Source organism: Thalassophryne amazonica, chromosome 10 (genome assembly GCF_902500255.1).
Source record: "Thalassophryne amazonica chromosome 10, fThaAma1.1, whole genome shotgun sequence".
Taxonomy (NCBI): domain Eukaryota; kingdom Metazoa; phylum Chordata; class Actinopteri; order Batrachoidiformes; family Batrachoididae; genus Thalassophryne; species Thalassophryne amazonica.
In genome coordinates this window covers 96,299,197-96,324,163 of record NC_047112.1, presented here as the reverse complement: position 1 = coordinate 96,324,163, position 24,967 = coordinate 96,299,197, and the positions used below count along the sequence as shown (strand labels likewise).

The window sequence follows — 24,967 nt, the reverse complement described above, 5'->3', positions numbered from 1 at the left end:
GACCTTCGTTATTTGATTTCAGTGCATAAACAAACGTTCAAGGGCGCTAGAAACTAGGGGCACTATATGACTAGATCAGTCAGAGAACGTTGGCGCTTTGGAGAGACTAAAAAGACTACAGCCCCATCAAAGCTCTGTCCTAGAGCCACCTGTGTTTGTGTAGGAGATGCAGAACACTGTAGCAGAGTAAGTTAAGTTTAAAAACTGAAAAATCAGACACTTACCAGCCGATGCATGAATGCTACTAAATATTTTCACTGTCGAAGAAAAATCACTCAAGTCATTTCAGTAAATATGGACATAGTTTACTCTACTTTGACAACAGCACACAACAGTCTTTGACAATGTAAGCATTTGTAAATGTGTGTGCAGATTGCATAGTGAGACGGTTTTCTATCATGGGCTTTAACGCTCTGTTGTGCCGTAAATGTGCGCAGGCCGGTGTATGCAGTGGAACACATGGCAGTACTCTACACTCGTGTGATTTTAAGAGGTGATCTACTTCGCGGCGTGCATTCCTAATGAGACGCGAACACTGGATTCCTAATCCAAGTATTTCTACTGAGCACGCCACAATTAAAACTATCAGTATTAAATTTCACAAATCTATTCAATATTTGATGAGGCCTATTTTCTAACAATGCAGCTTTCAGGGCTCAGAATCAATATTTCAAAAAAGTAAATTTTTCATAACTTTAGCTTTTAAAACTCAAGTGCATTATTAATATCAGTCACAGGAAGAGTGTGAAAGTGACAGGTTCCATATGCATGTTAAAAACACTGTGGAGGTGAAACTATACGACGTGCACGGATTCCACCACAAATCTCAGCTCTACTGTCAGCAGCCCGGATTTCCCTGCCAGGGGGAAAAACAAGGTGATTTCTGTCAGAGGCGGCATGTTTTTGCCACCCTGCTGTGTTTAGAATCCATCACTGTCAGGCGACTTCTCCTCTCTCTAACTTTTCCTTTATTGCCGCGTGGCGCCTCTAGAAATCCCATTGCTGCTGTTCTTTTACTCTGTCCTTGCTTTGTTTATGAGGCTCGCCGAGTGCAGCCACCCCGTCCTCGCCTCCCTGAGCCTCCGCCGCCGCCTTTCCCTCCTGCTTCTTTTCCTTCTGCCGCTCTCTGATAATCTCCACCAGCCTTTGAAACTTCTGATTTAACTCCTCCATCCCTCCTCCCGCCATGCTGCCCTCCTCCTGTTCCTCCTCCTCCTTCTCTCTGGAGCTCTCCAGCGAGCTCAGCGATTCGGCCCTCGAGTCGCGCCCCTCAAACTCGTACGTCTGCAGGGAGTCATACGGTGGCTGGGACAGGTCGGAGGTCACCTGATCCAGACGGATACTGAGGAGGTCTTCCATCTGGCGGAGGAGGGGTTTGGCAGATTCTGTTCTGGCAGCTGCATGTTCTGAACTCGTGCAATTTCCGAACACACCGACGGACGCGGCCACAGCCTGAGGGGTCACCGTCTTCCTCTCCAGTAGCGTGTACATGTTCACCAGCTGCACCCCTCGTGGGTATGAGCCGCTGCTGCCGCTCGCCCTGTTCATGTACATCCCTTTGTTATTTGGATTCAGCGAGCCCACAACGCTATACGTGTCTCCTTTCAGGTAAACAGGAGCGCTAACAGAATAAATTTGAGTTCCATTTGAATAATTCCTCTCGGAGATGGAGGGAATGGAGGAGTCGGTGTCGGTGTCGTCGACGGTGCCGCTGGTTGCTCCGGTGCTGATCTGCGTCTGAGATGACCCCGGCCTCCCCTCTTGTTGGTTTGACGAGGAGCTGGTGTGGCTTTGACATGACGACTCGTTGAGGTCGCAGTAGGTCAGATTTGCAGCTGTGCTCGCTGATAACGGCTCTGATCCGGTTGGGCTTATCTGCAGAGGAAAAGAAATCAGAGGACTCAGAAGGACATGCGGGTGTATTTGATTTAATATCCACACTGCTCATGTCTGACCTTGACCTGCTCTTGATTCTCTTTTCTGTCCGCAGCAATTAATTCACTTCCACCGTTTCTGTCTGTGCTTTTGGTGTTTGCCAGCATGCGCGCTGCTTGGTAACCACCAAGGCTGATCTGAGGGGGGCACATCAGAGGCTCGAAGGTGCTCTGGCTCTGCGTGACAGGGGATTTGCTAACGACCTCGTGTGTCAGCTGAGTGAGCTGCAGCCCCGCCTCCAGTGGCCCTGCCGGATAATCTCGGGGAACAGGCAGCATGTGGATGCCGTAGCAGAGGCGTCCGCAGAGAGGCGCAGAGCCGGGACGCTCGGCTTCCAGGCCGGGGCGAAGGTTACGACTCCAGCTGTACGTTCTGGCCCTCGGCAGATTCTGCTGCATGTACCATCTGTGCCAAGAGATAAATGTCAGAGCACCCACACATACGCCCAAGTCCCCGCTGCTGGGATTTTTTTTTTTTTTTTAGGGCAGCTCACATGTTCCTGTTGTGCATGTGCTGTATTCTGTGCATGCTCTGCAGCGCCGTAATGTCAAACGCCGCGGTGTCGGCCTCGCCTCCCCCCTCATCATCATAGGATATGATGTTCTCTCTGACATCATCTTCCTCGAAGGGTGAGTGGGAGTCTCGCTTCTGATGGTGCAATGACAGCGAGAGTGCACACACCACTGAAGGCCAAAAAAAGAGATGCATGAGTGCGGAGTTACAGAAACAACCTGACACAACTGCTCACCATCTTTCAAAAAGTCACAACGTATGGCCGTGCAGAGAAACATCATCATCACAGCCAGTGAAGCTTCCAAACCTACCGAGGAGAGTGGTGACACAAGCCAGCATGGCCAGTAAAGTGACCAGGCTAAATATGAGAGACGGTGAGGCGGAGGGCACCGGCAGACACACCATGTGTCGCTCCCATCTCCGGTCCTGCTGTCGTCCCTTATCCTCCGTGTGCATGCCCCCTCGCAAACAGGGACAAATGGTCACCGTCACCGTGCCAGTGTTGGTTAAACCAGAGGCGCCGTCACGCAACACAACTGGTACATAGAGGGTGAGTAATGAGGGAGAAAATCCAGGAAGGGGCTGTAAGGCTGACTGAAGCACCAGGCTGGCTGTCACACCTGATAATGTGGCACAAAACACACACAACACACACACACACACACACACACACACACACACACACACACACACACACACACACACACACACACACACATAGACATAAAATACCATCACCACACACCAGGTCTGGCTAGTGTCATGTTTCTAGGAACAAACCCACTACCTCCCGTTTCCCTGATGGTGAGGTTGAGAGCAGAACTGGACTCTGGAGGGATGCTGAAGTGCACTGGAGTGTCCTGTCCTCCTTGGTCCCTGTCAACTGCTCGCAGAACCTGAACGACCTGCAAAAACACCAAATACGACGTCATCGCAGAAATACAGATCAAAGCCATGTTGCTGACCACACACATTACTGTAGTACCACATTACTCCCATTCTGGCATCCCTTCATTGACTACCGGTTTCTGCCAGATTAGATTTTAAAGTTTTATTGTTGGTTTATAAAATTGTTCATGGACTGGCACCTTCCTACCTGGCGGACGTGGTTAAGCCCTACGTACCTGTGAGGCTCTAGCGTTCACAGGGCTTCTGTGTGTTCCGAGGATGAACAAGAAGTCTGTGGGGTATAGAGCTTTCTCCTACCGTGGTCCGACTCTTTGGAACGATCTACCTGCTGTTATTTGGCAGTCTGACACGGTGGAGACTTTTAAATCAAGACTGAAGACCCGACTTTTTATCATTAATTTAATCTGTTTGTGTTTGCTTTGTAATTTCGTTTTATTCTACTGTGTTTTATCTTTTTATTGTGCTTTTCTTGCTTTTAATTTTGATTTTAGATTAATTTGTGTTGTTGTGAATTGTCATGAGTTGGTGCTATATAAATTAATAAATTGAATTAAATTGAAATTGAAGTGAACTTAGACAAAAAGCAAACTGTTATACTCTGCGCAATAAATAAATCATCCAATTTAAAGAGGTCATAGGTCATATCATACACTGTTTCCAATATAACAACTATGTCATAATGCAGCTGCAAGGTGGTTATTTCTCAAAATCACTGATGATGTTGGGGCCTCATGAACATACATTTATCACTGTGTTTTATATGCTTTTATATTGTCCTTTAAAAAGTTTATTTCGGAACCGGCACCGTGCTAAATAGCTAAAGTAGCATGGAATTCCATGGTTTTGCCGTTACCTATAATGTAATATGGCACAGCACTGTGGAACATGTGGATGCCATCAAGAGAAGAGGTCAGGTTTGTGTTTTTCCTCTACTCATATGCATGGATTCACATTGTCAGTAAGGATGCACTGATCCACATTTTTTCACTTCTGACCTGATCCCGATACCCGAATTTGGATATCTGCCGATACTGATGCTGTCCGATACCAGAGCTCTGTTTGCTTTAATGTTATTATTATCATTGCTGTTGATTTTAAAACAGGATATTTTGTATCCCCAGTTATACAGCTTCATGATGAAGTGATATAGAGGAGGATTTTCTTCAAAAGAAGACCTGAAAGTTCAGCTACAATTTGCCAGAAAGTACATCTAAGACGCAGGCCTAGATGTAATGTTTTGGTGAAAGATTTAAGTACTTTTATTTATTGTTACGTCAGTGGCCGAAAATTCATCAATCTCAATCAATCAATCAATTTTATTTATATAGCGCCAAATCACAACAGTTGCCCCAAGGCGCTTTATATTGTAAGGCAAGGCCATACAATAATTATGTAAAAACCCCAATGGTCAAAACGAACCCCTGTGAGCAAGCACTTGGCGACAGTGGGAAGGAAAAACTCCCTTTTAACAGGAAGAAACCTCCAGCAGAACCAGGCTCAGGGAGGGGCAGTCTTCTGCTGGGACTGGTTGGGGCTGAGGGAGAGAACCAGGAAAAAGACATACTGTGGAGGGGAGCAGAGATCAATCACTAATGATTAAATGCAGAGTGGTGCATACAGAGCAAAAAGAGAAAGAAACACTCAGTGCATCATGGGAACACCCCAGCAGTCTAAGTCTATAGCAGCATAACTAAGGGATGGTTCAGGGTCACCTGATCCAGCCCTAACTATAAGCTTTAGCAAAAAGGAAAGTTTTAAGCCTAATCTTAAAAGTAGAGAGGGTGTCTGTCTCCCTGATCTGAATTGGGAGCTGGTTCCAGAGGAGAGGAGCCTGAAAGCTGAAGGCTCTGCCGCCCATTCTACTCTTACAAACCCTAGGAACTACAAGTAAGCCTGCAGTCTGAGAGCGAAGCGCTCTATTGGGGTGATATGGTACTATGAGGTCCCTAAGATAAGACGGGACCTGATTATTCAAAACCTTATAAGTAAGAAGAAGAATTTTAAATTCTATTCTAGAATTAACAGGAAGCCAATGAAGAGAGGCCAATATGGGTGAGATATGCTCTCTCCTTCTAGTCCCCGTTAGTACTCTAGCTGCAGCATTTTGAATTAACTGAAGGCTTTTCAGGGAACTTTTAGGACAACCTGATAATAATGAATTACAATAGTCCAGCCTAGAGGAAATAAATGCATGAATTAGTTTTTCAGCATCACTCTGAGACAAGACCTTTCTAATTTTAGAGATATTGCGTAAATGCAAAAAAGCAGTCCTACATATTTGTTTAATATGTGCTTTGAATGACATATCCTGATCAAAAATGACTCCAAGATTTCTCACAGTATTACTAGAGGTCAGGGTAATGCCATCCAGAGTAAGGATCTGGTTAGACACCATGTTTCTAAGATTTGTGGGGCCAAGTACAATAACTTCAGTTTTATCTGAGTTTAAAAGCAGGAAATTAGAGGTCATCCATGTCTTTATGTAAGACAATCCTGCAGTTTAGCTAATTGGTGTGTGTCCTCTGGCTTCATGGATAGATAAAGCTGGGTATCATCTGCGTAACAATGAAAATTTAAGCAATGCTGTCTAATAATACTGCCTAAGGGAAGCATGTATAAAGTGAATAAAATTGGTCCTAGCACAGAACCTTGTGGAACTCCATAATTAACCTTAGTCTGTGAAGAAGATTCCCCATTTACATGAACAAATTGTAATCTATTAGATAAATATGATTCAAACCACCGCAGTGCCTTTAATACCTATGGCATGCTCTAATCTCTGTAATAAAATTTTATGGTCAACAGTATCAAAAGCAGCACTGAGGTCTAACAGAACAAGCACAGAGATGAGTCCACTGTCTGAGGCCATAAGAAGATCATTTGTAACCTTCACTAATGCTGTTTCTGTACTATGATGAATTCTAAAACCTGACTGAAACTCTTCAAATAGACCATTCCTCTGCAGATGATCAGTTAGCTGTTTTACAACTACCCTTTCAAGAATTTTTGAGAGAAAAGGAAGGTTGGAGATTGGCCTGGGTCAAGTGATGGCTTTTTAAGTAATGGTTTAATTATTAAAAGCCTGTGGTACATAGCCAACTAATAAAGATAGATTGATCATATTTAAGATAGAAGCATTAAATAATGGTAGGGTTTCCTTGAGCAGCCTGGTAGGAATGGGGTCTAATAGACATGTTGATGGTTTGGATGAAGTAACTAATGAAAATAACTCAGACAGAACAATCTGAGAGAAAGAGTCTAACCAAATACCGGCATCACTGAAAGCAGCCAAAGATAACGATATGTCTTTGGGATGGTTATGAGTAATTTTTTCTCTAATAGTTAAAATTTTATTAGCAAAGAAAGTCATGAAGTCATTACTAGTTAAAGTTAAAGGAATACTCGGCTCAATAGAGCTCTGACTCTTTGTCAGCCTGGCTACAGTGCTGAAAAGAAACCTGGGGTTGTTCTTCTTTTCTTCAATTAGTGATGAGTAGTAAGATGTCCTAGCTTTACGGAGGGATTTTTTATAGAGCAACAGACTCTTTTTCCAGGCTAAGTGAAGATCTTCTAAATTAGTGAGACGCCATTTCCTCTCCAACTTACAGGTTATCTGCTTTAAGCTGCGGGTTTGTGAGTTATACCATGGAGTCAGGCACTTCTGATTTAAAGCTCTCTTTTTCAGAGGAGCTACAGCATCCAAAGTTGTCTTCAATGAGGATGTAAAACTATTGACGAGATACTCTGTCTCACTTACAGAGTTTAGGAAGCTACTCTGCACTGTGTTGGTATATGGCATTAGAGAACATAAAGAAGGAATCATATCCTTAAACCTAGTTACAGCGCTTTCTGAAAGACTTCTTGTGTAATGAAACTTATTCCCCACTGCTGGGTAGTCCATCAGAGTAAATGTAAATGTTATTAAGAAATGATCAGACAGAAGGGAGTTTTCAGGGAATACTGTTAAGTCTTCAATTTCCATACCATAAGTCAGAACAAGATCTAAGATATGATTAAAGTGGAAGGTGGACTCATTTACATTTTGAGCAAAGCCAATTGAGTCTAATAATAGATTAAATGCAGTGTTGAGGCTGTCATTCTCAGCATCTGTGTGGATGTTAAAATCGCCCACTATAATTATCTTATCTGAGCTAAGCACTAAGTCAGACAAAAGGTCTGAAAATTCACAGAGAAACTCACAGTAACGACCAGGTGGACGATAGATAATAACAAATATCTTCATCTCTTGAACACCAGATGGCACACCTACCCCGACTAAATATACCATTTTAAAGAAGGAGCGCCTTCTAACATTTCCAAAATGCAACAAGAAACCACCAAAAAATAAATAACAGTACTTAATTTGCTCATATTTGGAGTCAGTCTGGGTAAATTGTTGCACCCTTCCTTTCGGCTCCATCTTTCTGGTCCTGGCTAAAAGATTATAGGTTGTGACGTATCTTCCATTTCTCTCAATACAACGGCTTTGCAAAGATTGCACACTGCTGTCTTGCTTTGTGGACACAGTGGACATGTGATAAGGAGTTGGTCAGCTCCAGTGCTGCTTATATTAATGCTCGCCTGCTGGGTGGCTTGCAGGCTGTGTGTGTGTGTGTGTGTGGGGGGGGGGGGGTCCTGAACGGAGGCGTGTCTCATTACTCCGCATCTCATTGGGGCATGCTTCCGTTCGAGAGGTCCCTTCCTTGGTTTGCAGCCAGCAGGGAATTCCTTCTGGAGATGTTTCAGCAGGAAAAAAACAGACATATCTCTTGGATCAGAAAACTCCGCAGGTTGAATTCAATACCGATACTGTATCGGATCAGCCCCATCCCTGATTTTCAGTGCTAATATTATAAGACCTTTCAGGAATATGGCTATCCTAAGATTCCCAAAGCTTAGGGGACTATCAGCAAGGCAATAAGCAACTCTCAGTAACTTTTGCTCAGTATGCTTTTACTTGAATAGTATGAATACTCTGGGAAATAAATAAAATTGAGTAAATACAGCAGCACCACACTGGAACTCTTCTGACAATCTCTTGTGCAGTAATATTTTGCATTATAGGTAATGACAAAACACTGAATGCAGTGATTGGGCGAGGTAAGCTAGCTAACTAGTATGGTATTCAAAAACGATTCACACAAATGATTAACTTTTATTAGGTACAGTATTATTTATGGTGGTATTTGTATTTGCAGGGCAGATTCATACTTTTTCTGTGATGGCAGCATGAATACGGAAAAGTACATTGAGATTTTAGAGCCACATATGCTACCTTCAAAACCATATCTTTTCCAGGAAGGAACAAGCGTTTTTTTCAATAAGACAATGCAGAATCACATTCTGGACACATTACAAAGGTGTTCATGCAGAAGTATAGGATATGAGTACTGGACTGGCCTTCCTGCAGTCCTGACCTGTTCCCAATTGAGTATTTGTGGAGAATTTTGAAATAAAAAAAATGCAACAACAAGCCCATACTGCTGCACACCTTGCAAAAAAAAGTGACAAGAATAAGACCTGATGGTGTTGGAATGGCAACATTACAAAGTGGTACAGTGGTCCCTCGCTATAATGCGGTTCACCTTTCGCACAGTTTTTTATTTTTTTTTTTACAGCGCATTGTGTTCTGCGTCCTCAAGCAGGCCGGTCGCTGCACCGCAAAGGGTGAGTACGCGTATTGTGTTCTGCATGTCTGTTTATAGGAATCTTCTTGCCCAGAAGAAAAAAGTGCGCCAACAACTACCCAAAACTGTGTTCTTCACTCGGAAAAAGACACGTGCACCGAGGTGTCACTCAGAGGAAAAAGACGCGACAGCGGAGCGGTGCCAGGATGAAGAGGCGCGATCAGAGGAACTGTGATATACTGGTCAGTCATCCATCCATCCATTTTCTTCCGCTTTATCCGGAGTCGGGTCGCGGGGGCAGCAGCTCAAGCAAAGCCGCCCAGACCTCCCGATCCACACACACCTCCCCCAGCTCCTCCGGGGGAACCCCAAGGTGTTCCCAAGCCAGCCGAGAGAAGTAATCCTTCCAGCGTGTCCTGGGTCTTCCACGGGGCCTCCTCCCAATGGGACGTGCCCGGAACACCTCTCCAGTGAGGCGTCCAGGGGGCATCCGGAAAAGATGCCCGAGCCACCTCAACTGACTCCTTTCGACGTGGAGGAGCAGCGGCTCGACTCCAAGCTCCTCCCGAGTGACCGAGCTCCTCACCCTATCTCTAAGGGAGCGCCCAGCCACCCTGCGGAGGAAACTCATCTCGGCCGCTTGTACCCGCGATCTCGTTCTTTCGGTCACGAGCCAAATCTCATGACCATAGGTGAGGATCGGAACGTAGATCAATCGGTAAATCGAGAGCTTTGCCCCCCTACTCAGCTCTCTCTTCACCACGACGGTCCGATACAGCGACCGCATCACTGCAGACGCTGCACCGATCCATCTATCGATCTCACGCTCCATCCGTCCCTCACTCGTGAATAAGACCCCGAGATACTTAAACTCCTCCACTTAAGGCAAGGACACTCCACCGACCTGAAGAGGGCAAAGCACCTTTTTCCGGTCGAGAACCATGGCCTCGGATTTGGAGGTGCTGATTTTCATCCCGGACGCCTCACACTCGGCTGCAAACCGCTCCAGTGCACGCTGAAGGTCCTGATTTGACGAAGCCAACAGAATCACATCATCCGCAAACAGCAGAGATGAGATTCTGTGGTTCCCAAACCAGACCCCCTCTACACCCTGGCTGCTCCTAGAAATTCTGTCCATAAAAATAATGAACAGAACCAGTGACAAAGGGCAGCCCTGGCGGAGGCCACCGTGCACTGGAAACAGGTTTGACTTACTACCGGCAATGCGAACCAAGCTCCTGCTGTGGTCGTACAGGGACCGGATAGCCCTTAGCAAAGGACCCCGGACCCTGTACTCCCGGAGCACTCCCCACAGCCTGCCCCGAGGGACACGGTCGAATGCCTTCTCCAGATCCACAAAACACATGTGGACTGGTTGGGTGAACTCCCATGAACCCTCAAGCACCCGATGGAGCATGTAGAGCTGGTCCAGTGTGCTGCGACCAGGACGAAAACCACACTGCTCCTCCTGAATCCGAGGTTCGACCATCGGTCGAATTCTCCTCTCCAGTACTCTGGAATAGACCTTACCGGGGAGGCTGAGGAGTGTGATCCCTCTATAGTTGGAACACACCCTCCGGTCCCCCTTCTTAAACAGAGGGACCACCACCCCAGTCTGCCAATCCAGAGGCACTGTCCCCGATCGCCACGCGATGTTGCAGAGGCATGTCAGCCAAGACAGTCCCACAACATCCAGAGACTTAAGGTACTCAGGACGGATTTCATCCACCCCAGGAGCCTTGCGACCGAGGAGCTTTCCAACCACCTCGGTGACTTCTGCCTGGGTAATGGATGAGTCCACCTCTGGGTCCCCAGTCTCTGCCTCCTCTTCGGAAGACGTGACGGAGGGATTGAGGAGATCCTTGAAGTACTCCTTCCACCGCCCAACAACATCCCCAGTCAGAGTCAACAGCTCCCCACCCGCACCGTAAACAGTGCCGGTGGAGAGCTGCTTCCGCCTCCTGAGGCGTCAGACGGTTTGCCAGAATCTCTTCGAGGCCGACCAATAGTCCTCCTCCATAGCCTCCCCAAACTCCTCCCAGACCCGGGTTTTTGCCTCTGCAACTGCACGGGCTGCGGCATGCTTGGCCTGCCGGTACCTGTCAGCTGCCTCTGGAGTCCCACCTACCAACAAAGATAAGTAGGACTCCTTCTTCAGCTTGACGGCATCCCTTACTTCCGGTGTCCACCACCGGGTTCGGGGATTGCCGCCGCGACAGGCACCAGAGACCTTGCGACCACAGCTACGAGCGGCTGCATCAGCAATGGAGGTGGAGAACATGGTCACTCGGACTCCATGTCTCCAACCTCCCCCGGGATCTGGGAGAAGCTCTCCCGGAGGTGGGAGTTGAAGACCTCCCTGACAGAGGGTTCCGCCAGTTGTTCCCAGCAGACCCTCACGATACGTTTGGTCTGCCAGGTCTGACCTTCGGCCACGTGTCTCAGACACTCGAGTAAAGAGAGGGGCAGAGCTGTCGACCGATCACCACCTGGTGGTGAGTTGGATCCGCTGGGAGGGGAGGGTGTCCTGGTGCCACGTGCACTTATGGACACCCTTGTGCTCGAACATGGTGTTCGTGATGGACAAACTGTGACTAGCACAGAAGTCCAACAACTGAACACCACTCGGGTTCAGATCGGGGAGGCCGTGCTTCCCGATCACCCCCCTCCAGGTCTCACTGTCGCCGCCCACGTGGGCGTTGAAATCCCCCAGGAGAACAATGGAGTCCCCAGTCGGAGCGCTATCTAGTACCCCTCCCAGGGACTCCAGGAAGGTCGGGTACTCTGCACTGCCGCTCGGCCCGTAGGCCGAGACAACGGTGAGAGACCTGTCCCCGACCCGAAGGCGTAGGGACGCGACCCTCTCGTCCACCGGAGTGAACTCCAACACATGGCGACTGAGCTGGGGAGCAATAAGCAATGCAACCCCAGCTCTCCCGCCTCTCCCTGTGGGCAATGCCAGAAAAATGAAGTGTCCAGCCCCTCTCCAGGAGTTGGGTACCAGAGCCCATGCTGTGCGTGGAGGTGAGCCCGACTATCTCTAGTCGGTATCTCTCAACCTCCCGCACAAGCTCAGGCTCCTTACACCCCAGCGAGGTGACATTCCACGTCCCAACAGCCAGGGGCTGTGAGCATGGACCGGGCCGCCGGGCCACCCGCCCTCGACCGCCACCCAATCCTCTCTGCACCCGAGCCCCATGGCCCCCTCTGCAGGTGGTGAACCCACAGGAGGGTGGACCCACGTTGCTCCTTCGGGCTGAGCCCGGCCGGGCCCCATGGGCTAAGGCCCGACCACCAGGCGCTCGCGCGCGAGCCCCAACCCCAGGCCTGGCTCCAGGGTGGGACCCCGGCTCCGCCATACTGGGCGACGTCTCGGTCCTTGATCTTTCACTGGTCATGGAGGTTCTGAGCTGCCCTTCGTCTGACCCGTCACCTAGGACCTGTTTGCCTTGGGAGACCCTACAGGGAGCACATAGCTCCTAGGATATTCCGGGTACGCAAACTCCCCCACCACGATAAGGTGGCAGCCAGAGGGGGAGACTGGTCAGTCACTATTAATAATTTCGTATGTGTTGTTAAAATTAAATTTGATACTTCTAAAAGCCATCATAATTATTTGTAGGAAAATGTTCTATTTTTATTTCTCAAACAAATGTTTGGGCCTGGTTGGTCTTATTTTTCTACTCAGGTTTGAACTTTGAGAGTGTTTACACACGAGAGAAAAGTGAGAAAATGTTAATGCCTGTTTGAGAAAAGTGTAGTGAGGAGTTTTACAGCCTTAAAACATCTATAATAATTGTAAAAAATAACGTTGACTACTTCGCGGATTTCGCCTATTGTAGGCTATTTTTAGAACGTGACTCTCGCGATAAACAAGGGACCACCGTACATAGTTTTGCATCCCAACTTTTTTTGGATTATGTTGCACCCCTGAAATGTAGGAATGGATGTAAATATTTAACATATGAATTGAAGTTGGTTATAATGACATCGGCATGCAATAATGCAGTAATAACACCAGTCTGAAGAAATGATCTGTTTCTCTCTCTTTGGCTGCTTTTGTTGCTTTTGTTGCTTTTTTCCAACAGATTGGGTGGGTGTGTCTCACAAGTAGCAGAGTCTGGATATAGATTTATGTGTCATATGTCACAAAAGTCTAATTCAATCATTTCTACATGTATAACCGTGGGACTTTTGGAATGTTTAAAATGAAATACAAACTACAGTTAACTACAAAGTAGAAAAAAACCCCCACTTAGGTTTACAAAATATGACTGCTTTATAAGTATGCTGTTAAAAAAGTTGTTTTTGTCAATATCATTATGAATAAAAAAAGAGGGAAAAACAGAAGGAGAGAAGAAATACAGAAAAATGTTACATATGCTTTTAAAACAGAAAAAGTCTTCATAAAAGGGAGCAGAATTTAAAGTGAGTAATATGAGAAACGCACCTGGCCGGGGGCACTTGTGTCACAAACAGATGTTGCATACAGCCTGTCCAGTTCCGGTGCATTGTCATTTTGATCTAGTGTCTCTATGGCAACCACAACCCTTGACACAAGATTAGGATTGTCTGAAAAAAACAAAGCAAAAGTAATGTTGAATTTGTCTCTCAATTTCTAACTTTTTTATGTCACACTTTGAATTTAAAATCCAAGGCTTTGACTGAAGTGAACTATGAATCCACAAAGCGCCGGAGGGCACGGAGGCTGGCGTACCTCTCTGTGTGGCGATGACGGTGATGTTATGCCACTGCTCCTGCTCGCAGTCCAACTCCATCACCGTGCTGATAAAGCCTGTGTCAGAGGAGATGCGGAACACAGCCTCAGGGTCCGACTGCGGGTCGATGGAGTACCTGAGACACAGGGACAGGCAATAAAACAATGAACATGAGTGAGTGAGTGAGTGAGTGATCACATTATGACTACCTGATGTTGTTGCTTTGTCCTGTGTCCGGGTCCACAGCATAGACCCGGCCCACAGAACATATAGGTGGACAGTTCTCAGACACGTCCAGGTGATACAGAGCTCTGGAGAATCGCGGCGGCTCATCAGCATTAAGGACCATGACCCGGACTGTTGCTTGATCCTTAAAGGGACCTTTCCTCATGTAGCGGGCATCCACCACAGGGTTAGCAACTTCCACAGAGAAAGAGTACGAACTGCGGATCTCGTAGTCAAGCAGCTGTTGAAGAACAACAATGACTTGATCTGTTATCATATTATTACACATGTTCACACAAACATCTCTCAGTCCAACTCCCAACCTCTCCCAGATCCTGTGGCTAATTTTTACCAAACTTGACATGTGGATGGTGGTCAAAACCAGAATTGCTTTTCAAGGTCTATGGGTTGGGTTCTCTTATCGTGCCCCTGTTCTGTGGAATGATCTCCCTGCGTCAATAAAACAGATTCTGAGGAGACTTTCAAGTCCAGACTTAAGACACACTTATTTTCCCTTTCGTATGGCTAGCATACTGGCATAGTATAGTTCTACGCTTTTTACTCTTTTAATTAATTTTATTAGGGAGCATGCCGTGGCCTCAACTTTACCTAAATTCTGGGTCTTTTAGTGAAGCTTAGGGCTAGTGGCCGGCGATTACCTTAGTATTTATATAGTCGGACTCTGTGGAGACTTTTAAAGCCAGGCTGAAGACACATTTGTTCTCCCTGTTTTATCATTAGTATTTTATGATTGTGTGTCTTTTTTATTCGTTTTATTTATTTTACTTCTTTTACCTTTTTATGGTTAAATTTTTTATTGTGTTTTAATCTTATTTCATTTTATTCTGCTTTTAAATGTTTGTGAAGCGCCTTGAGGCGATTACTCATGATTTGGCGCTATATAAATTAAGAAATTATTATAAAATTATTACAGTATTTCCTATTTTTCTTGTTTAATGCTGACAAATTATACTGTATTTGTTGACTTTCTGATGTCTGATTCTGTTTTTTCTGTTTAAGGTGCAGCTCCATCCAGAAATGGGTGTGGTATTTGTGCTGGAGACCCTCCTTTCCTGTGCACCAACAGCATTTCCTGTATATTTGTTTTGTGAATTGTTCTGTAATTTATGTCTGTAGCATGGCCCAAGCAGAGGATCACCTGTTTGAGTCTGGTCTGCTTGAGGTTTCTTCCTCAGAGGGGTTTTTTCCTTACCACTGCTGCTCTGGGGGTTAGTAAGGTTAGACGTTACTTGTGTGAAATAAAAAATAATATAGCACTTTCAACTGCACCACAGACTAAAACAGTTAAATGTGGTTTATTAAACATTAGGTCTCTCTCTTCTAAGTCCCTGTTAGTAAATGATATAATAATTGATCAACATATTGATTATTCTGCCTTACAGAACCTGGTTACAGCAGGATGAATATGTTAGTTTAAATGAGTCAACACCCCCGAGTCACACTAACTGCCAGAATGCTCGTAGCACGGGCCGAGGCGGAGGATTAGCAGCAATCTTCCACTCCAGCTTATTAATTAATCAAAAACCCAGACAGAGCTTTAATTCATTTGAAAGCTTGTCTCTTAGTCTTGTCCATCCAAATTGGAAGTCCCAAAAATCAGTTTTATTTGTTGTTATCTATCGTCCTCCTGGTCGTTACTGTGAGTTTCTCTGTGAATTTTCGGACCTCTTGTCTGACTTAGTGCTTAGCTCAGATAAGATAATTATAATGGGCGATTTTAACATCCACACAGATGCTGAGAATGACAGCCTCAACACTGCATTTAATCTATTGTTAGACTCGATTGGCTTTGCTCAAAATGTAAATGAGTCCACCCACCACTTTAATCATACCTTAGATCTTGTTCTGACTTATGGTATGGAAATTGAAGACTTAACAGTATTCCCTGAAAACCCCCTTCTGTCTGATCATTTCTTAATAACATTTACATTTACTCTGATGGACTACCCAGCAGTGGGGAATAGGTTTCATTACAGTAGAAGTCTTTCAGAAAGCGCTGTAACTAGGTTTAAGGATATGATTCCTTCTTTATGTTCTCCAATGCCATATACCAACACAGGGCAGAGTAGCTACCTAAACTCTGAGTGAGATAGATTATCTCGTCAATAGTTTTATATCCTCATTGAGGACAACTTTGGATGCTGTAGCTCCTCTGAAAAAGAGAGCCTTAAATCAGAAGTGGCTGACTCCGTGGTATAACTCACAAATTCGCAGCTTAAAGCAGATAACCCGTAAGTTGGAGAGGAAATGACGTCTTACTAATTTAGAAGATCTTCACTTAGCCTGGAAAAAGAGTCTGTTGCTCTATAAAAAAGCCCTCCGTAAAGCTAGGACATCTTACTACTCATCACTAATTGAAGAAAATAAGAACAACCCCAGGTTTCTTTTCAGCACTGTAGCCAGGCTGACAAAGAGTCAGAGCTCTACTGAGCCGAGTATTCCTTTAACTTTAACTAGTAATGACTTCATGACTTTCTTTGCTAATAAAATTTTAACTATTAGAGAAAAAAATACTCATAACCATCCCAAAGACATATCGTTCTCTTTGGCTGCTTTCAGTGATGCCGGCATTTGGTTAGACTCTTTCTCTCTGATTGTTCCGTCTGAGTTATTTTCATTAGTTACTTCCTCCAAACCATCAACATGTCTATTAGACCCCATTCCTACCAGGCTGCTCAAGGAAGCCCTACCATTAATTAATGCTTCGATCTTAAATATGATCAATCTGTCTTTATTAGTTGGCTATGTACCACAGGCTTTTAAGGTGACAGTAATTAAACCATTACTTAAAAAGCCATCACTTGACCCAGCTATTTTAGCTAATTATAGGCCAATCTCCAACCTTCCTTTTCTCTCAAAAATTCTTGAAAGGGTAGTTGTAAAACAGCTAACTGATCATCTGCAGAGGAATGGTCTATTTGAAGAGTTTCAGTCAGGGTTTAGAATTCATCATAGTACAGAAACAGCATTAGTGAAGGTTACAAATGATCTTCTTATGGCCTCAGACAGTGGACTCATCTCTGTGCTTGTTGTTAGACCTCAGTGCTGCTTTTGATACTGTTGACCATAAAATTTTATTACAGAGATTAGAGCATGCCATAGGTATTAAAGGCACTGCGCTGCGGTGGTTTGAATCATATTTATCTAATAGATTACAATTTGTTCATGTAAATGGGGAATCTTCTTCACAGACTAAGGTTAATTATGGTGTTCCACAAGGTTCTGTGCTAGGACCAATTTTATTCACTTTATACATGCATCCCTTAGGCAGTATTATTAGACAGCATTGCTTAATTTTCATTGTTACGCAGATGATACTCAGCTTTATCTATCCATGAAGCCAGAGGACACACACCAATTAGCTAAACTGCAGGATTGTCTTACAGACATAAAGACATGGATGACCTCTAATTTCCTGCTTTTAAACTCAGATAAAACTGAAGTTATTGTACTTGGAACCCACAAATCTTAGAAACATGGTGTCTAACCAGATCCTTACTCTGGATGGCATTACCCTGACCTCTAGTAATACTGTGAGAAATCTTGGAGTCATTTTTGATCAGGATATGTCATTCAATGCGCATATTAAACAAATATGTAGGACTGCTTTTTTGCATTTGCGCAATATCTCTAAAATTAGAAAGGTCCTGTCTCAGAGTGATGCTGAAAAAGTAATTCATGCATTTATTTCCTCTAGGCTGGTCTATTGTAATTCATTATTATCAGGTTGTCCTAAAAGTTCCCTGAAAAGCCTTCAGTTAATTCAAAATGCTGCAGCTAGAGTACTGACGGGGACTAGAAGGAGAGAGCATATCTCACCCATATTGGCCTCTCTTCATTGGCTTCCTGTTAATTCTAGAATAGAATTTAAAATTCTTCTTCTTACTTATAAGGTTTTGAATAATCAGGTCCCATCTTATCTTAGGGACCTCATAGTACCATATCACCCAAATAGAGCGCTTCGCTCTCAGACTGCAGGCTTACTTGTAATTCCTAGGGTTTGTAAGAGTAGAATGGGAGGCAGAGCCTTCAGCTTTCAGGCTCCTCTCCTGTGAAACCAGCTCCCAATTCAGATCAGGGAGACAGACACCCTCTCTACTTTTAAGATTAGGCTTAAAACTTTCCTTTTTGCTAAAGCTTATAGTTAGGGCTGGATCAGGTGACCCTGAACCATCCCTTAGTTATGCTGCTATAGACGTAGACTGCTGGGGGGTTCCCATGATGCACTGAGTGTTTCTTTCTCTTTTTGCTCTGTATGCACCACTCTGCATTTAATCATTAGTGATTGATCCCCTCCACAGCATGTCTTTTTCCTGGTTCTCTCCCTCAGCCCCAACCAGTCCCAGCAGAAGACTGCCCCTCCCTGAGCCTGGTTCTGCTGGAGGTTTCTTCCTGTTAAAAGGGAGTTTTTCCTTCCCACTGTCACCAAGTGCTTGCTCACAGGGGGTCGTTTTGACAGTTGGGGTTTTTCTGTAATTATTGTATGGCTTTGCCTTGCAATATGAAGCGCCTTGGGGCAACTGTTTGTTGTGATTTGGCACTATATAAATGAAATTGATTTGATTTGATTTGAAGCGCCTTGAGGCAACTCTGCTGTGATTTGGTGCTATATAAATGAAAATAAATTGAAAAATTGGGTTTACATTGCTGTTGTTGTTATTTTCACACCAGTGTCCAACAAACTTGCCTCATATAGTGAGGTGGGTTCTGGAATTTCCCCGGTGAGATCAAATTCAATATCATTGGTATCCAGGTAATTAGGGTCAAAGGACAATTTTTTTTTCACTCTAGTTGTCACTAAATGTGTCACATATAGAGATGGGTTCCAGAATTGCCCAGCAAGGTCAAAACTGTGAAAGGTTAATCACTGGGGTCAAGGTCATGTCTGCCTGCCAGTTTGTTGGCTGACTCTTCCCAGGTCCTTTTGCTCATTTTTACCAAAATTGCTATGTCAATGAAGGTTGACCCTGAGATTGTCCTTAAAGAATTTATTTGGGCAAAAGTTAATGTCAAAGATTTATTTTCAACCCGATTTGGACCAAATGTGACACACTTCAGTGAATTCCAGACCTGCCCTGTCAACGTCACAGAGAGATCACTCATTTCAATCAATCAATCAACATTTATTTATAAAGCGCTTTACAGCACCGACTGGTTTCCAAAGTGCTTAACATTAAAAACACAAATTCACAAAAATAAAACACATATGGACAATTCTATGGTAACGGAATTACAACAGCAGCAAAATCTGGACATATGGCATCTAACCACAACAGATTAGCTCAGGTTGTAATTCCATTACTGTAGAATTGTCCATATAGAATAAAAATTTAAAACAACACAAAAAAAAGAACATAAAAATATCAGAACATGTCACCTCCTCACTAGGTGTTAAAAGCCAGTTTAAATAAATAAGTCTTTAACTTAGATTTAAAAAGTGCTAGGTCAGGAAAAGTACGTAACTCAAGAAGTAGCTCATTCCACAGTCTGGGGCCGGCTACCGCGAAAGCATGGTCACCCCAGCGTGTATATCTTGACCTTGGAACATCTAAGTAAAGCTGGCCAGACCGCCCTAATGTCCTACTGTAGGTGTGCAAAGTTAAATTTCAGACAAGTAGGGAGGTGCAAGGCCATAAATAGCTTTAAAAACAAACATTAAAATTTTAAATCAATTCTAAAACGAACTGTAGCCAGTGGAGTGAGGTACAGGACGGGTGGTAATATGCTCACGTCTAAAAGTGTTTGTTAAAACCACAGGCTTTTAAGGTGGCAGTAATTAAACAATTACTTAAAAAGCCATCACTTGACCCAGCTATCTTAGCTAATTATAGGCCAATCTCCACCTTCCTTTTCTCTCAAAATTCTTGAAAGGGTAGTTGTAAAACTGATCATCTGCAGAGGAATGGTCTATTTGAAGAGTTTCAGTCAGCTTTCAAGAATTCATCATAGTACAGAAACAGCATTAGTGAAGGTTACAAATGATCTTCTTATGGCCTCAGACAGTGGACTCATCTCTGTGCTTGTCCTGTTAGACCTCAGTGCTGCTTTTGATACTGTTGACCATAAAATTTTATTACAGAGATTAGAGCATGCCATAGGTATTAAAGGCACTGCGCTGCGGTGGTTTTGAATCATATTTATCTAATAGATTACAATTTGTTCATGTAAACTGGGGAGGCTTCCTTCTTCACAGACTAAGGTAATTATGGAGTTCCACAAGGTTCTGTGCTAGACCAGTTTTTATTCACTTTATACATGCTTCCCTTAGGCAGTATTATTAGAAAGCATTGCTTAAATTTTCATTGTTACGCAGATGATACACAGCTTTATCTATCCATGAAGCCAGAGGACAACACACCAATTAGTTAAACTGCAGGAATGTCTTACAGACAGAAAGACATGGCATGACCTCTAATTTCCCTGCTTTTAAATTCAGATAAAACTGTTTATGTGCAGACGCGAGTAGCGGAGCGCAACCAGCGTCTGACTGAACCCAGCGCTAAAATAACCAGAAAGCGGTTCCAAAAACAAAACAAGTTTATTTCCCGTCTGTGCAATAATTGTGTACACATAATGTGCGGTTTGTCTGGCGAGGTGAAGGACGGCCGCGCTCTCACAGCGCCCAAATGGATCGAAGCCCGACGCTTCTGGACCCAGGACTCACCGCCGAACACCCCCACAGGTGGATACGACAAACTGACTCTGTGAAGGATGGAAAAGGTGAGGTAAGTTCAACAGCTACAACAAATATCCTTCAAAGGCACACACTATCAGCAACAACATTCAGGTCTGAATTTAAGCTTTTGTAAATGAGCAGCTTCTCACAACAGGTGGAGGATCATCAGTCCGTACGCCACAGCAGTGAGAAGCGAGCTGCGCAATTTCTCATCAATGTATCAATATCTACTGCGTAACAAAATACCAAATTACTGTTAACACTTATTCAGACAAGTCATCACCTCTGATGTGTGCTGACAGCATGTGTCCCTCACCCGTCCTTCCTTCACAGGCACGATGTGTCAACCCAGGCGCGGTCCTCAGCGTCTCACAAACAAATGTCACAAGGTCGAGTTCCCGGCAATTCTGCTGAACCACTCATGGCCTTAAATGCGAATGCCATCTCATTATCTGCTTCAGCTGAAAGTCTTTAAGTTTGCACGTGAGCATCATCCACAGGTGCTGCAAGTCATTAGGCCTGCACGTGAACATCCTCCACAAGTGCAGCCAATGATGCTGATGAGGGTGAAGGACTCTTCTGCCAGCATCTTCTCCACAGACAAAAACCAGTTTGCATACCACCTGGAGAGCAAAGAAAAGAAAAACAACACCAAAATGTCCCAGCCAAACCCCCAACACACAACAGTACCCCCCCATCAACGGGAAGCCTCCCGGCGACCCGACCAGACCAGGCCCGAGAACAGCACCTCCCTCCGGGGTCCTCGTCAGGAAGCAGACGGCGTAACGCTCCCAAGGTTCCACCGCAGACAGCAGGACAGGGCACCGCGGCTGGAAGGCCGGCTGGCATCAACAAAAAAACCCAAAAAGTCCCATATACAACCCAACATACAAGAAAAAACACAAACCCACCCAAACCCTCCCCAGGGGACAGTCCCATCCAACCCCGGGAAGAAAAGAAAAACACCCAAATCCAAAAACCCAACATAGCCCCAACAACACAATACCAACATAAATTCACAAGAAAAATAACAAACAACCCCCCCCAGAACGGCTTGCAGAGCCCCAACACCCCCAGAAGACCTTTACCCGCCAGTTCCAGGAGTAACAGCCAAAGCCGGAAAACCCCAGAGGTCCCCAGGTATTCATGGAGCAACAGGCGCCCCCCAGAGGACCGTACAATCAACCCCAGGAGGCACCCTCCCCACAACCCAGGAACACTTGGCTAGTCGGCCCCACAAGCCAATTCCCCCCCAGAGGACCGTCCCATCAACCCTGGAGGTGGAACCTGGAAGGAAACATAACAACACAAAATCCAACCCCCGGCGGACTTCATTAAAACACCCCGGGGGCAAAATAAAACAACTGGCAAACCCTGTTACCCCCCCCACAGCACAACACGAAAGACCCAGATCACTCCCAGAGCCTATCGTCAGCTCAATTTTGGCGAACGGCACAAAACTACCAAGCTGGGGAAGGAAACAGGAAAAACTAACCCAGTCCCATCCCCTAAGCGCAGCGGAAAACTGGAAATACGTCCGGTGCCCCAAACCGACCATACCATCAGCCCATCGGGAGGGGTGGAACTACCGAAATGGCGAACGGCACAGATCGGCCCACAACTCTGACTGAGGTACGTTCCCGCTGCACCACACCCCGGTAACACCAATGACGAACGGTCAAAGGCCCACCGGAGCTGGAGTGGAACCGGGGATCAACCAAACACAAAAAAACGCCCCTGACAACCCCCCCTAGGTGCAGAGGTTTTCTGAGAAATGCTCAGCGTATCCAACCTGCACCACCCCACAACCCACAAGACAATCGGTCTTAGAGCCTGTGAGGTTGGGGTTAGGGAAGCAGGGAAATAAAAAACAACAAAACAAAACGACCCAATCCTCAAACAGAAATTACCTAAGTCCAAAAAATGAAAACCTATGATTACCTGAGTCCAGCTGAGCTCCGAACCGCCAGTCGTTCACTCCACCAGAACCGCCTCTAAATCCCCAAACAAGTTAGAACCCCTTACATGAAAACAAAAACAGCCCAAATAACTAAACAACCAAAGATCTGCCCCCCTTTTTTTTGTGTCCATTATTATGCCTGTCTAAGAACACCTGGAGATACGTCATTGTTCTCTTTCTTGACGCTTATGTGACAGGGGCAATATGGCGGCTTCAGCTCGTCCGAGCTGCATGGGCTCATCCGCAAGAGGAGCCAGAGGTCCCGTCGGAGGAGTCTCAGTGGGGCGAAGAAGAGGCAGCCCTGATCTGTGTCGGGGAAAGCCCTGAGACGAAAAGACCCGCTCTGATGTCCGCCCTGTCTCGCGTCCACGCTCCTTTATCCGATCATCTAGACGAATAACCAAAGATATCAGCTCATCTAAATCTTTTGGTTCGTCACGGACTGCTAGCTCGTCTTTTAATGAATCGTTCAAACCATCCACAAACACTCCTCTCAAAGCTGCGGCATCCCAACCGGACTGAGCAGAAAAAATTCGGAAATCCACGGAATAATCCGCCGCACTCCGCCTCCCCTTGGGTGACGCAGTTATCTGCACCGGTATCGATAGTGCCGCAGCTGGAGCAGCAGGAAGCAGAGCGGCTTGCGCTGCAAGCTCCGTAATGCAAGCATCTGTTTGTTTAATTTGATTTGCGAGAGGCCGTAATTGCTCCCATATCTTCTCCAAGTATTCTTGAACTTTTTCAGCAAAAGGAACCGCTTCTGCCACTGGGTCCATTTTGGAATGGCCGGGAACTACTGTTATGTGCAGACGCGAGTAGCTGAGCGCGACCAGCGTCTGACTGAACCCAGCGCTAAAATAACCAGAAAGCGGTTCCAAAAACAAAACAAGTTTATTTCCCGTCTGTGCAATAATTGTGTACAACATAAATGTGCGGTTTGTCTGGCGAGGTGAAGGACGGCGCGCTCTCCAGCGCCCAAATGGATCGAAGCCCGACGCTTCTGGACCCAGACTCACCGCCGAACACCCCCCAGGTGGATACGACAAACTGACTCTGTGAAGGATGGAAAAGGTGAGGTAAGTCAACAGCTACAACAAATATCCTTCAAAAGGCACACACTATCAGCAAACACATTCAGGTCCTGAATTTAAGCTTTATGTAAATGAGCAGCTTCTCACAACAGGTGGAGGATCATCAGTCCGTACGCCACGGCAGTGAGAAGCGAGCCCTGCGCAATTCTCATCAATATTCAAATATACTGCGTAACCAAAATACCAATTACTGTTAACACTTATTCAGACAATCATCCCCTCTGATGTGTGCTGACAGCATGTGTCCCTCACCCGTCCTCCTTCACAGGCACGATGTGTCAAACCCAGGCGCGGTCCTCAGCGTCTCACAAACCAAACGTCACAAGGTCGAGTTCCCGGCAATTCTGCTTGAATCATTCAAGGCTTAAATGCAGAACGCCATCTCATTATCTGCTTCAGCTGAAAGTCTTTAGTTTGCACGTGAGCATCATCCACAGGTGCTGCAAGTCATTAGGCCTGCACGTGAACATCCTCCACAAGTGCAGCCATGATGCTGATGAGGGTGAAGGACTCTTCTGCCAGCACCTTCTCCACAGACAAAAAACCAGTTTGCATACCACCTGGAGAGCAAAGAAAAGAAAACAACACCAAAATGTCCAGCAAACCCCCAACACACAACAAAAACGAAGTTATTGTACTTGGCCCCACAAATCTTAGAAACATGGTGTCTAACCAGATCCTTACTCTGGATGGCATTACCCTGACATCTAGTAATACTGTGAGAAATCTTGGAGTCATTTTTGATTAGGATATGTCCTTCAGTGCGCATATTAAGCAAATATGTAGGACTGCTTTTATACATTTGCGCAATATCTCTAAAATTAGAAAGGTCTTGTCTCAGAGTGATGCTGAAAAACTAATTCATGCATTTATTTCCTCTAGGCTGGACTATTGTAATTCATTATTATCAGGTTGTCCTAAAAGTTCCCTGAAAAGCCTTGTTGTGAGGCTGGGGGTGCCTGGCTGTCTTTTGTTTCTGTCTTTTGTTTTTCCTTCCAGGTGGTACGCATTTAGGACTGAGTGGCTGTGTGGCTGAGTTATCAGGACCTCACCCTGATCACCTGAGGCTGATCAAGTGCAGCTCGTCAGGACTCACAGCTGTGGTGCATCTACACGGATTGGAGCATGGTGGCATTTAAGTCAGGAGTACACAGTGTGTATTTGCCAGAGACTCGACCTTGTGACCAGACGGGTGAGATCGTCGTCTCGAGACCCATCTCATCATCAGTGGATGCAGAGAACGGAGGGGGTGAGGTCTCACGCTCGTCAGCACACTTCCTGAGGTACGTTAG

The 24,967-nt window shown here is 45.4% G+C and overlaps 1 protein-coding gene across 2 annotated transcripts in view; it reads right to left on the bottom strand.

Annotated features, from left to right (window-relative positions):
* Nucleotides 1-282: 282 nt before the first annotated feature.
* The window catches only part of LOC117519239 (cadherin-24-like), a 178,740-nt gene continuing 154,055 nt past the window's right edge, over nt 283-24,967 (bottom strand). Inside the window, exons 7-14 of one of the 2 annotated variants that reach the window (XM_034180557.1) lie at nt 13,912-14,168; nt 13,702-13,838; nt 13,435-13,556; nt 3,236-3,353; nt 2,760-3,068; nt 2,429-2,618; nt 1,956-2,340; nt 283-1,875 (exon numbers count right to left, since the gene is read on the bottom strand). In XM_034180557.1, the coding sequence (XP_034036448.1) occupies nt 988-1,875; nt 1,956-2,340; nt 2,429-2,618; nt 2,760-3,068; nt 3,236-3,353; nt 13,435-13,556; nt 13,702-13,838; nt 13,912-14,168 (2,406 nt within the window). In that variant the 3' untranslated portion in view covers nt 283-987. The remainder of the gene's footprint in view (nt 1,876-1,955; nt 2,341-2,428; nt 2,619-2,759; nt 3,069-3,235; nt 3,354-13,434; nt 13,557-13,701; nt 13,839-13,911; nt 14,169-24,967) is intronic. The other variant, XM_034180558.1, reaches the window with a different exon arrangement.